This window comes from Malania oleifera, chromosome 10 (genome assembly GCF_029873635.1).
Source record: "Malania oleifera isolate guangnan ecotype guangnan chromosome 10, ASM2987363v1, whole genome shotgun sequence".
Classification (NCBI taxonomy): domain Eukaryota; kingdom Viridiplantae; phylum Streptophyta; class Magnoliopsida; order Santalales; family Ximeniaceae; genus Malania; species Malania oleifera.
This window is the reverse complement of record NC_080426.1, coordinates 5800387-5814218: the sequence shown is the minus strand read 5'-3', so window position 1 is coordinate 5814218 and position 13832 is coordinate 5800387. Positions and strand designations below refer to the sequence as shown.

Below are 13832 nucleotides of genomic sequence, written 5' to 3'. Positions count from 1 at the left end.
ATTAGGTACTAGTTGAATACTTGAGCATAGATTTCCTATGCTTATGCAAATGGTTGGGGCCAACTTGCCTATTCATACATACGTTTAACTTTAATATTGTTTGTGGACGAACAAACACAAGATCATTCTTGTTCCGTCAACATGTGAAAAATGGAGAAGTTGACTATTCTTATAAGAATTGGAATCAAAATGCTATACTAAAGTCCATCGAGGGAAGCGGGGAATCGCTTCGATAAAGAAATTGAGGTTTCTAAAGTTTCTCCACACCTCACAATATGTTTTTTTTTTTTTTTGAAGGATGGTTAAATTTGAATTTTTGTAATTTTGGGACATCATATATGAGTAATGAGAGAAAACAAAATCTGATTTGAATGGTGCGTGCATAAAAAACAATTGTGCTAGTAATGATTAAATTTTTTATTTCACTACTATTTTTAGAACTTTTTATTTTTTTTAAATCTGGCTTGCCACTATAAATTGTTTGTTCTTAAATGAAAATTGCACAAAATTTCATTCTTCAAATGAATACAATGATTTATTTTTCATGTGCTGTTCACATAAAATTGTGTACTTAATTAAAAATTAAAGAAGAAATTAAAATTTTCGTTGTTTTATATAATTTATCCTAAATCCTAGGCAAATAACATTCCTAAATGTTATTAGAACTCACTCAACCAATCCATAACTAATATTTATTTTGTTTTAATTACATTCACAATATCAATTAAACCTTTTTTTTTAATCACCACAAAATATCCATTTAAGAGTTACATTAAGGATCTGTTTGGAACTTAGAAAATATGAGGGAAAGGAGAAAAAATATATGAAAGAATCCAATTTCTCATTGTCAAAAAAATTAGAAAATATCAAATCAATGAATAAAAACTTAATTTTATACCCCATTCACATTTAATTTTTAACCATATTAAAATGAATTTTTATTTTTAGTAATATTTAAAAAAATAATAAAAAAATTTATTTTTTTATTTTACTTTTTCCATCAATCTTTGTTAAATTCTTTTCCTAAGTCATTGTTTCCTCTTAAATTTTTCAAAGAAATATTAAAAGAAGAAAATATTTAACGAACGGAAAAATTGAGGTAAGTTATACAAAGGAGTCAATATTAATATAATGTTAATAATAAAATAATGAACGTATAAAACAGCGACCATTCACAAAATGAAGCTTCTCTTGCAATTCGCACATACGCGTTTACCTCCTCCGGTTTAAATCTCTCGCTCTCTCTCTCCATCTCTCTCTCTGATCATCTCGTCTTTCTTTCTCCTCTATTTGCAGGGAGGCTCAAACGTCGTCGGTAGTCCTCAAAACGCGACCCCCCTCATTTTCTCTCCCTCTCCCATGATTTTCTCTCAGATCCATGGAAGCACACTCGTCCTTCTCTCTTGTCAGTGACCTTTCTCCTTCTCTCGATTCACCAATGCTTTTCCTTCTCTGTTTAATTTCTCCTCGCACGAGCCCTAGCAGATCCATGCTCTTCTAGACGATTCGAAACCCTTCTCTTTCTCCGGCGTCAAAACCCTAGCTTCTCAATTCGAGTCCGCTGGAAATGAAGGGCTCCAGCCGCCTTTTCACGATCGGGCTCGTCACCTCCTGGTACTCCTCCAACATTGGAGTTTTACTGCTCAACAAGTACTTGCTCAGCAACTACGGCTTCAAGTACCCGATCTTCCTCACCATGTGCCACATGACGGCCTGCTCCCTGCTCAGCTACGTCGCCATCGCGTGGATGAAGATGGTCCCTATGCAAACCATCCGATCTCGAATTCAATTCTTGAAGATCTCCGCCCTTAGTCTCGTTTTCTGCGGTTCCGTCGTCAGCGGCAACGTCTCCCTCCGGTACCTCCCGGTTTCCTTCAACCAGGCTATCGGCGCCACCACGCCCTTCTTCACCGCGGTGTTCGCGTATCTTATGACGATGAAGAGGGAGGCCTGGCTCACCTACGTCACTCTCATCCCGGTCGTCACCGGCGTCGTCATCGCCAGCGGGGTACGGCGTCCTCCTTTGTACAAATTAATTAATTTTGCTAACAATTGTTTTTTCTTTCTTTCCTTTTTGTACGCTAATGTTGCTTTTGGGAGCAGTTGCACGAACATGAACCGCGAATATGGAATTGCGGGAACTTAGATAAATTTTCTTACAATTTTGTCCAAATACAAACAAATTCAAATTTACTGCCCCAGATTCGTCTTTCTAAAGGCTACATAAGAGGAATTGGAATTGGAATTGGATTTTATTTGGTTGGTGCTAGATGTCACCTCGACATGCCTTATAATGCTTAAAGTGTTTGTTTAGAATTGAATGGAAATTCTGATAAAATTTACCCTTCTTGACTTTTTAGGAGGAGGAAAAAATATTGGAAGCAATTGTTTCCGAAATCACTTTCCTTTGTAATATTGTAACTGGGGATCTTTGCTGTTTTTATAGGGTTAATGAAATGATGTTATTAAATGAAATTCGTTACTTTCTGATCTTGTTATCTTCAACCTTACTGTGAACTATCACAGGGTGAACCGAGCTTCCATCTATTTGGGTTTATAATGTGCATTGGTGCTACTGCTGCAAGGGCCCTCAAGTCAGTGCTTCAAGGGATTTTGCTTTCTTCGGAAGGGTACGAATGTTTCTGTATTTATTAATACTATTTGATTGATTTCTTGGGCTTAAGCTATTTTGTGAAACTGGCTATTGCACTGAAAGACTTGTACTTTTATTTTAGGGAGAAGCTGAATTCTATGAATCTCCTCTTGTACATGGCTCCTATAGCTGTTGTATTTTTGCTTCCTGCAACACTTTTCATGGAAGAAAATGTGGTGGGTATCACACTAGCACTTGCAAGAGATGATTTCAGGATCATCTGGTATCTGCTATTTAATTCTGCGCTAGCTTATTTTGTAAATTTGACCAATTTTCTGGTCACAAAACATACCAGCGCCCTGACTCTTCAGGTACACCTCTTTGTCAAATCTTGGCTTCTTTTTCATAACTGTTTGTACATCCTCAAATTGTTATTGATTGCTTGGTAGTGCATAACTATTTGGGTTTGAAGGAATCTAGAATTTGTTTTCTGAAATGCAAATCTGGAAAGTTAAGATGAATCTGAATGACAGTCTAAATGAGATGCAAAGCTAAACAAATGTATATGAACAAGAATAAAATAATATGTATCTGGTTGAAGGTCCAGCACAAGATGTGAAGTTAGACACGTGAATATTAACAAGAGAAAAATAAACAGTGGCTGATAAATTGACTTGTCTGTGTGCTGTTTGGTATTTTTTTCCTGTTGATACATTTTCCTGGTGATGAAAAAACTTTTCTTTAGTCTTTATTTTTGGACATGAATCCGAAATTTAGATTTTTTTTTCTGTGATTTATGGAGCTTTATAGGTGCATTTAGTCTTAATCTAGGGAGTTTAATACCAACACATTTTTTAAACGTCGGTTGGCTTTCAAAATATATGTGTAGAGTTCATAAAGTTTATTCTTGAATTGGTAAATTCCAAAGAATATGACAGGTTTTGGAGAAATTCTCTTACTTGAAATATTTATTTATTATATTTCGTCTAGGAATTTTTTGTTTTGCTGATTTCTGGATAAGTTGGATTTCATATCCCTTTTTTTTATTGAGTGATAAGCATATACATAGACTGTACTCATATTATGCTGGATAAAGAGCTAGCATTTAGCTAAAGGATGCAATCAAAAACCCAAAAAATTGTTGCAGTAGAATCTTAAGCTCTTTTAATCAAGGATGTAAATGGAGTGGGAGGGGGAGAACCTGAATCTGCCCTGCCAAGAGTTAACCACCTGAATCCGTCTTGGGGCATTATTTATATCCCCTTGCTTACTTCATTAGGGAATCTGCCTCCTGCTGGGGATCTGAATCTGCTCCGCCAACTATAAGAAAAAATTGAAAAATAAAACAAATTTTTTTTTTTTTTAAAACAGTTCATATCTTTATGTAATGAAAATAGCGTACTTATCGTATTTTTAATATAATTATAGATAACATAACCTTTTCTAGTTGAATAGTATAAAAATAAAATAAAATAATACATTTTAGAAGCTATGAATAATTGAATGAAAATACTGTCTTTATATACACACTCATTTGCATACATGTATGCATGCATGCATACATACATACATACATATATATACACACATGCACGCGCACACACACACACACGTATATATATATATATATATATATATATATATGTTATTAATTTATATTTAGGGCAGATTTCGGGTGGATTTTGGTTAAGCGTAGCTGTGTATGGGGGGTGAGAAAACACATTTCCCACTTCATGCCCCAAATCAGCCACGAGTCACAATTCATCCCAACTACTGCCATTTACAGTTCCTATAGGGGCAGATCACGGTAGGGTATCCACCAACCTGAATCCATTTACACTCCTACTCTAATAGCATTTCATGCTCTCTTCTGCTTGCAAGAGGTATCTGTCTCCCAGATTTCTAGTAGCATTGACCTTGTCTATAACCAGAACTTTGGTAGCTGGATTTTCAAGTTGTTGCTCTGTTTCGTACTTGGTTGATCTGGTATCTCTTTGGTGTCCATGTGTGATGCCATAACCTATTTCTTCAAACATTTTCAGTGAGCTATTGATGAGATTTTATTGTCTCGTAGAAAAAATGGAAATTGTGTTACCTAAATAGTTTTTTCGTAAGGAAAAGTACTTGTTCACTGAAAAATTAGTGAGGTTACCGCTTTTAAACATTCCATTTCTGCAGAGAATTTGGAGACACCCTGAGGGCTGAAATAGACACTTAGGAAAGAGGTTTCCAACTTCTAGTTGCTTTGTGAAAATACCATAAAGTTGAAACATTGATGTATAGCTTTTATGTCTTGTTGTACTGCATGTGCATGGATTGTTCTTGCGCTTTGTTGACTGATAATTTTTAAAAAAAAGTTAATTTGATGGAAGGAAGGGATTGCATTTGAGGTGATTTCTAAATGTAGAAGTGCTTACAGCCTTTAATAGCAAAAGCACCATTAGGCCTTATTTATTGCATTCTAGGTTGAAGTTAGCAAGCTGTGATCAATTATTGGTTGCATATTGAATGATGGTCTGAGGGTCATTTTGATGTTATATTCCATTAGAAAACTATGTATGGTGTTTGAATTGTTCATGCTTCAAATAGTGTAATAAAATTGGTCTAGGATTATGATAACTTGAAAATGCAAAAAAAAATCAACAAAATTTGACTAAAAACAACTAAGCAAATTCAAAGTTCTAGGTTCTAAATTCAAACTTTACATTGGATGCTCACAACTTAAACCAAAAGGCGAGCATACCAATTCACTTCTTTACCCTCATAAAAAATAAACAAAATACCTATATGTGGACTGGACATGCCGACCATAGTATGTCCCATCATTTCAAAAGTTCTACTAAGACTACCCTTAATTAAAAAATCTGCATAAGCATTGTTATACAAATCTATATCCGCAGTTTTATTCGCACATAGCAAGAGTCATAACTCTGTTAGGTGTAGTCAGACAGGAACCACCCTTTCAAACTCCTTTATGAGTCTCTCTTCCCTTTCCTTTCCTTTCACCCCCTCTGTACTTTCTTCCAATGGCGATCACGAAGAAGGGTGGTTCCATGGCTCTTTAGTGTGAAGGGTTCACTCTTGATTCCCTTTTTTTGAGGGTCATGTGGTGTAGAGACACGGAGGGTGAAGACCTATCTAGCATGGCCAAATGACCAATGATTGCTTTAAAGGAGTCTCCCTAAAGTCTAATGGATGAGGTCTTTGAGGTGCTTTCTTAGGAGGTTATTAAAGACTTTTGACTAAGCCATGGATGTTAAAAGGCAAATGATCTTCCCCGACTGATGCATGATTTCCACATCCTCTTATCTTTCATCTGCCTGATCCCAAGAAAAAAGGCTTATTACCCCCAGCCTAGGATGATTTGTACATATGAAAAAGCTCTATGGACTAGTCTTCATTTTCCTCTTCACCAGTTCTTTATAGACATTTGTATGTCCTACAAAGTCTCTCATGCTCAGCTTTTCCCATTCTGTTATCATATTTTGGTAAGGATCAATGTCCTTTCTCACAAGTGCAGGCGTGACCTCACTGTGAAGTACTTTAATTTTACCGTCCTCCTTGAACACTATCCTAAGGCATTGGGTTGGTGGTATTTTTGCACAACCACTTAGGGGCTTCTTGTTCAACATCATCAACCCATGATTGGAAGGGAAAAATCTGCCTTTGTCCTATCCATGGAGGAGCAGTGGGTTGCAATGTGAGAAGGAATTTTCATCAAGGATGTCAACTTCAAGTGCATTTGGATTGATATATAAAGGATTAGCTTCAGACCCTTTGTGGCCAGTGTGTAAGGTCTTGCTCGCTGAGGCCACACATGGAGTGCCATATTCTGATCAAAATAATGAAAATAAATAATTAGAAAATATTACTGAAAACAAAATTCCAAATATAAATGGAGATTGAAAGGATTCAAAAAGCCTGTAGAGAACAAACTTTTATCCAGAAGATTTATTCATTTCGACAACATAAAGCACATAAACAGGCACAAAACTATACATCAAATTTCAGCCCCTTCTTGTTGGCTCCGATGCTAGACACCATTGCGACAGGAGGGGGCTTTCCCATCAGCCTACCTTGCCAAGAGGTGGCAGTAGCACAGCGACCTAGCCCAAACCTACTTATATGAAGCAGCAAGGCCAATGGATAACCCCAAAAAATTGATGTTGCTTAGGAACATCGCCTAATTCTTTTGAATCTGGCCCAGTTTTTCCCCCCAACCAATTATATTATGACCATTGAACCAACTTGGTTGACGAACATGGTTTATGAGCTGCTAATGTAGCGGCTTGTGCAGCTTTTGACAAACTCACACCATTCATTTCAAATGGGATTTGTCATGTGGACCCATGGAAAAACATTGGGGTCATCTCTGGACTTGAGGAAGGCGAAACAAAAACGGCCTCTATGACTGGTTCTAGTGAAAGCAATGAAGGTATAGTGACTCATTAGGTTTATGCGGCTTAGTGATATTATCATGTTGGCCATCTATGGGTGTTAATTTTATATATATATATATATATATATATATATATATATATATATATATATATCTGTGTGCGCATTCAAATATCAATACAACTTGGGGTAAATGGTTTTGCATTGAAAATTAAACCCATTGGTCAAAGGTTCAAGTTTCAAGCTTGACAAAATTGTAATTTTATTTTAAATTTTACTACAGTTATTTTGGGTTAGATTGTTTCAGATAGGTGCTTCAGTTTGGTTCTTTGATTTATGGTTCAATTTGATTTCATTAATTTGTAGAACCAAGAACCAAACTGAACTGAACTCTGGTTTCTGACTTTTGGAAATAGAACCTACCCAAACACTCAAAAGAATCAAGCCAAAATGCTTGGGTCAGTTCACTTTTTTGGGATGGCGATTCAATTTGCTGATGCTTGCAATGGCAATGGACATTGCTTAGTTTTCATAGTGATCACTTTTCATCTTTTTATGCCTTGCTGAGAACTGCCAGTTGGCTCTGCTTGGATCACTTCCCTATGAGAATGTATTAGTAGGTCTTGCCGTGGAAACCTATGTCTATACATGTCCATTAAGTTTCATTGATGATGACATGGCATTTGATCACATAAATGAAGCTATCTTTTTGTTTTTACCCCCTGTGCTGGCTGGTGTTAGGGTTTGACGCACAGAAAGTTTAGGTGCCAAGGGGGACAGAACAATATAATATTTGTTATGGAATGCAAAATCCGGCCATCTGTAATTGAAAGTGGCTTGTTGTAATTATTGTGAATGTGTCTAAGCATGCCTTACCTTGTATGGTTCAAGTAAAATATCCAAGGTTATTAGAATTGGGATCAATCCTAGGATCACTAGAAAGGTTTGTAGGATCAGACTGTAGAATCAGATTGAGGATTGTAAGATTGTTCTAAATACATAAATAAATATGTAAAATGCATTTTTTATGCTGTATTTTCATTAACTTCTATGATATAAATCTACAAAATTGGCTAGTAAGTTCCTCAGTGTTGAAGACTTAAAAAAATTACACGTATCTATGGTAAGGCCTCATACTATAAAATAATAAAAGAACTGTAAAATTGTTGCATTCCTAACTTAATCAAACTGGCTAAAATGAAAATGAAAAAAGTACTTATTAAAAAAAAAAAAACAAGAGCATAATTTTTAATATAAATCAGTCAACAAACAACCATACTATATGAATATTCATTTTTCTTTTTCACAAAAAAAAAATCTTAACAAAACAGAAGCTAAACTATCAAGCCAGCATTTATCTTATTGGTATCACTAAGATTATTGATGATTTATTCAAGGCCATCATTATCATTAATATTGTTAAATAAATTAGTGTATTATTTATATATCGTCATTCTTAATATTTAAAGTTTGCATCACTTAATAATCACAAATTAACCAAAAAGTAATTTTTTGAGTCACAATTCTGTTAATATAAAATAAACCAAATCACTTTCTAAGTTTGTTTCATGTATGAGTTATGCATGACAAAAGCCTAGCCTCTATGAGAATTATTTTAATAAAGATCTTTAAAAAATGTGAAAGAATGTAGGATCTTAAGATCACCATGTCCGACTGATCCTACTACAACCCTACTGTGGTCATACTAATTTGAAATTCTAGGTAGGATCAGGATTGTTTCAGTAAAGTAGGTATGATCCTACGATCCTGGAATTTTAACAACCATGGTAATACCGAGTATCGTGCTGTTTTTACTTTCCAGTCTTCACAGCTGTGGTCAAGCTCCCATTTATCACGATAACACTCGTTGAACTTAGGGTAGGTCTTTGGAATTTCTTTGTGGGGTTATACAGGCAGTACCTTGCTGTGTAGTTACAGTCCCCTTTCTTACATTCATAGTGTAACTTTAATTTCCTTTCAGGGATGTGGATCTTACATACCAGTAGTCTGTTACTCCATATGTAGTCAGTAATTTGTAGGTAGTAGAGCTTCACAATGCCTTAGGGAATTTGGAGACTTCAAATGATAATATGCACTAATACTAACATTTTCTTGCCAATAATGAGAAAGTACAGTCCAGGATGTGGACCATGCATTGAAATAGTCCATTACTTCATATGATGATGTGAAGTAATTGGCAGGAAGTAGGGCTTCCCAATACCTGAAAAGAGTTTGGGAGGATCATTTTATTTATTTATTTATTTGTTTTTGAGGTAGAACACTTCAGATCATTATATTCACAACCAGCTCTATTTTTCTGCACAGAGCGGAATTTGCATTGCAGTAGGCAAATACTCTGCATGACAATTCAGAATAATTGGTAGGTAGTAGGGCTCCACAATGTCTTGTGAGTTTGAGGATCATTTAAAAGGTGGGCGCTGAGGGAGGGTGACAGAAGTTTGTTTTCTTTAAAAATAAAAATAAAAAAATAAAAGTAAATTGTTGTTAATTGTGCAATTATTATTATTTGATGCTTTATTTATCACTATTATTATTATTTTTTTCTGTTCGGAGATGAAAAGGGAATTAATTGGGTTTTTGCAGGTACTGGGAAATGCAAAAGGGGCAGTGGCTGTGGTTGTCTCAATATTGATATTTAGGAATCCTGTGTCAGTTACTGGCATGCTAGGTTACACGCTCACTGTCGTTGGAGTTATCCTCTATAGTGAAGCCAAGAAGCGTAGCAAATGAGCAGCTAATTTTGGGAAAAAAGATAAAAAGCAGAGAAGGGCAGAGCTTCCCTCCATTTGGGTTTTCCTTATTTTGTGCAAGGGTAAAGAACAGGGGCAACCTTCCTTTCTTGAGGCAAGTCTGGATGAGGTGCATGCAATTGATGCTGATGGATTTTGCCCTCTAAATTCTAATTTCTATTTTACCCAGGAGACCTGTGGGAGCCGTGTTTCCATCTGTACCAGCAACAACCACCAAGATTAGACGAAACAAGAAAAGAAAAGAAAATTTTGAATAAATGATGACTTATTTACCTCTCTCCCTCTCTCTCCCTCCCTCTCTATTCATCCCACCTTGAGGTTGTGGAGGGAGGAATAACTTCTATGTTTTATTCTTTTTAGGATTTAAAAAAAAAGTTCAGTTGTAGAACTTGGCCCTCTACCTCTACACAATCAAATATGTTTTACATTTCTCATATTGATTTAATTAATGAAAGACAGTTTATAATTTTACCATTTTGTGGCTCCTTATCAGGTGATCTTAGGGCTTCAACCTTAAACTAGTGTGTCATCGATGGCCTAGCTGCGCCCCCTTTTTGGGAGAAAAGTGGTGACGCTTTGTTTCATTGTTTCGCCTTTACAAGTCTGGAATTTGGCTTTGCAAGACAGTTAATAATTGTTGGGTTTCAACCAAAATCTGAGCGATATTTGAAAATATATGACAGAATCCTTACATGACTTCTATCCGTAATCCCAAAAAATTTACTAAGCCCCCCAAGAAAATCTTACAATAATTGGAATTTACAACCCACTAAATTACCCCTTCTTACCTAGACAATTCTTTGCCCTACAATCCAATCCTTGGTATTCCTCCAACTTGGCTGAATCACAAAACTGGCTATGATGCAAAATGACTGGGAATGTCCAGTTCAGGCCAGTTCAGCAAGATGAAACTACTCAACATCCATAACTTCAACTCCAGCTTTAATATCATCGACCTGAGGCTTGGAATCTACAGCATCTACGTGAAGCTTTGTTTCAAGAGGAGCTTCACCTTCTGCTTGAGGCTTTGATTCAACCTCAGGCTTGGTCTCCACTTTAGGCCTCACCTCCTTCTCAGGCTTGCTTTCTGCTTGAGGCCTGGTCTCCAAGTGAGACTCTGCCCCTTCATCATCTTCTATTTTGGGAGCCAAGTAGTACCTAATGTGACCCATTTCTGCGACTTTGTACTCGATCACCAGGGGCAGATCTGAAGACATGCTGATCGTCACTTGGCTCGCCAATGGGGTCGCCTTCGTGAAAGAGTTCATGTACCTCAGGGCAAAGGGCTGTGCAACTGACTGCTCCATTTGTATAACGGTTGCTTCTTCTGGCTGTAACATTTTCACATCAACAACCCCACCCCCGCCACAAAAAAAAAAAAAAAAAAAAAAACCCACAAATTCATAAATAAACCATTTGATGGATGCTCCTTTACTTTAAGTCTAGTTTTTATTTTGATTAGAAAATCAAAGGCATTCCATGTTCAACCTCCCCAGTGATTCATATACTAGGCATTATTTGTGTTCAAAATTTTCTCACAAATAGTATAAGAAATTGAAAAATAAAACATGAACAGACCAACCTTGTCAACAGTAGTGTTCTGCCTGCAAACGATATTCGCAGCCCCGATATCACCTCTGGTGGAGAACTTCACCCCTTCTTTTGACACACAGATGAGAACTGCATTGCCCAATTAACTTGACCCCAGAATTAGTTTTTTGACACACACATTCATTAACTTGCAAAAATATATAAGTTGCATGAGAATTAACAATTAAGATGAACAAGGCGATGATGAAGGATAGAGGAGGGTCGGACCAGTATCGCCAATGCTGCTGAGATCCTTGCATATCCTTGCAAATTCAGAGGATGGCATCCTAACAATGGCGTCGTACTCTGCCTCTGGAATCCCGAGATGCTCGCTGTCTATGTCCATCAATTTCATCTCAAAGTCTGAAATCTTGTCCTGACCTTCATATCCACAATTTCGAAAAAATAATCAACACACAAATTTCAGGCTCAAAAAAACAAAATGAAAATAGGATCACGACGCCACATTTCTCCTTCGAAAGAAAGAGAAAAGCGTCAGCTAGTAAGCAACAAAACCCCTCCCAAATACCAATAAAAAGAAATTTTCAACAACCCCATCGGTTTGAAGGGAAAAATGACTCCAAATTTTTAAGTAGAGCATTTTCCTTTCCTTTCCTTTCACATAATACTCTCTCTGCAACCAAACAAATGATTAAAGTTGGCTTAAGCCAGCCACTTCTCCAAAGAAAACGCAAGGAAGACAAAAGGGACCCTACTGGGGCTTTCGAACATGAAGGTGACGGTGTCGCTGCCGTCATCTGCCTTGATGGTTATGATATCTTCATTGCCGGCGCATTTTAGGGCCTTGGACATGTTGTTGAGGTTCATGCCCATGGAGATGTTGCGGTCACAGCGATAGTGATCAAAGCCCTCAGACCGGAGGAGGAGAGCCACCAGTGCCACGTGGCTGGAATCCATGGCTTGGAGGGAGAATCCCGTCGCCGAGCAGTCGAAGTTGGCGTCGTTGACCAGGTCCTTCATTGCTTCTAGAACCTTTTTCAAGAGACTACCCTGCACCAGCCTAAGCTCCAACATTTTCTTTTACTTCTTCTCCAAGAAAGCGAGACAAATAGAAATCGAGAAACAGAATGATACGGAAGCCTTATTTATTTTACATGGGAAGCAGCACAAAAGGGATTAGGCGGGAAACAAGAGCTTTCCCGCCAAACGCTGTGCTGAGAACGACGTCGTCGTCGGTTTGGCTTCCAAATGGCGTTCTGTGTAAGGTGCATCGGTCGGCCAAACGGCAGAACCGAACGTGAAGAAACAAATGCCAAAATAATAAATGAAAAAAATATTCTATTCCTCTCAGGAGTAGAATAAAACTGATCATTCTATTTTTTTCATGTTTATCATGCAGATGTTTAGTCCATTTTTGTTTTATTTTGGCGCAAATTATTATGCTTGATTTTTAAAGAATAAAATAAACATATATTACTGTATAAAAATATAATAATTTATAATAAATAATGAAAGTATTATTTTTAGATGAATAATTATTGGCTTATTTTGTCTAATAGAATTAAATATCTCTATGGTAAAATTTGATCATAGCATCGAACATAAATTTACGATGAGTTTTTTATGAAATTATTAAAAAATAATAATAAATAACGCAAATATGTACGATTGAGACAATTAATATACAACTGTATTTAACTGACTTTCGAAAAATTAGTTTTTTATTAAAAAAAAAATGAAAACCTGTGTGTTAGGTGACAAGATGGTTGACGGGCAATGCGCTTGTCAGTGCACAGAAATCGAAGCGTAAAAAAATAAAAAAATGCTAAAAAGGGAAAAATCGATTTTTAGAAAGTTGATTTGCCCACGTGCCCAAATGCAGTGAGCCTATAGCTAACAGCACAGAATTCGGAGCGCAAAAAACGAAAAAAAAAAAAAACTGAAAAAGGGGAAAATCGACTTTTCAAAAGTCGGTTTTCTTCGACATGGACTCACCCCAGCCAAGCATCCTTCACCTGTGACCTGGCACCCTTTCCAAGTGCATGCGCCCGCCCCCGCGCGTGGGGGACGCAACATGCTTCCCCCTCCCCCTATGTATAGTGCAAATGCTTTGCATGACTTCCCATTGATTTGCTTATCTACTCATCTAAGACTTTTTTCCTGTACGCTCCCCACCACTTTCATAAATTTTAGTTTTAACTTTCATTTTAGATATTCATTATATTTAATATTTAGACATGGAGTTTAGTTCAACTGATTCTTTCGTCTTGACATTGGGGACCATGCATCCCTCCTACAGGGCATGAGAGGAGGATCATTTTGACGTCTTTAAAGGGCATAAGTGTGTGCGCACATTAGAAATTGATCCCAGAATAATTCTGTGGATTCAATGAGCGGGGTTCTATCCACTATACTAGATACAGTACATGCACCTCAACCACCACTTAATTAGCGCATTGGTGGAGCGCTAGAAGCCTGAGACGCAGACATTTCATTTTCCCCGTGGCGAAGCGATGATA

At 36.9% G+C, this 13832-nt stretch overlaps 2 protein-coding genes across 2 annotated transcripts; one reads left to right on the top strand and one right to left on the bottom strand.

Annotated features, from left to right (window-relative positions):
* The first annotated feature begins 1154 nt into the window (after positions 1-1154).
* LOC131167025 (probable sugar phosphate/phosphate translocator At3g11320) lies at positions 1155-10236 on the top strand. The gene is made up of 4 exons (XM_058125754.1): positions 1155-2008; positions 2527-2630; positions 2736-2964; positions 9596-10236. The coding sequence occupies exons 1-4, from the start codon at positions 1568-1570 to the stop codon at positions 9740-9742; spliced, it is 921 nt and encodes a 306-aa protein (XP_057981737.1). The 5' UTR covers positions 1155-1567; the 3' UTR covers positions 9743-10236.
* Positions 10237-10404: 168 nt separating this feature from the next.
* On the bottom strand, positions 10405-12585 carry LOC131167024 (proliferating cell nuclear antigen-like). The gene is made up of 4 exons (XM_058125753.1): positions 12069-12585; positions 11581-11733; positions 11345-11442; positions 10405-11093 (listed from the first exon to the last, which is right to left on the bottom strand). Exons 1-4 carry the CDS (start codon positions 12385-12387, stop codon positions 10674-10676), a joined length of 990 nt encoding a protein of 329 aa, XP_057981736.1. The 5' UTR covers positions 12388-12585; the 3' UTR covers positions 10405-10673.
* Between the last annotated feature and the right edge of the window lie 1247 nt (positions 12586-13832).

Bases quoted from the DNA above. Each gene is read 5' to 3' on its own strand.
- LOC131167025 (XM_058125754.1), top strand. From the start codon at position 1,568: ATGAAGGGCTCCAGCCGCCTTTTCACGATCGGGCTCGTCACCTCCTGG. The intron at 2,631-2,735 runs GTACGAATGTTT...CTTTTATTTTAG, and splicing joins ATTTTGCTTTCTTCGGAAGG to GGAGAAGCTGAATTCTATGA. The intron at 2,965-9,595 runs GTACACCTCTTT...GGGTTTTTGCAG, and splicing joins CCAGCGCCCTGACTCTTCAG to GTACTGGGAAATGCAAAAGG.
- LOC131167024 (XM_058125753.1), bottom strand. From the start codon at position 12,387: ATGTTGGAGCTTAGGCTGGTGCAGGGTAGTCTCTTGAAAAAGGTTCTA. The intron at 11,734-12,068 runs GTAGGGTCCCTT...GTGGATATGAAG, and splicing joins CTTCATGTTCGAAAGCCCCA to GTCAGGACAAGATTTCAGAC. The intron at 11,094-11,344 runs GTTGGTCTGTTC...AAAATGTTACAG, and splicing joins AGAACACTACTGTTGACAAG to CCAGAAGAAGCAACCGTTAT.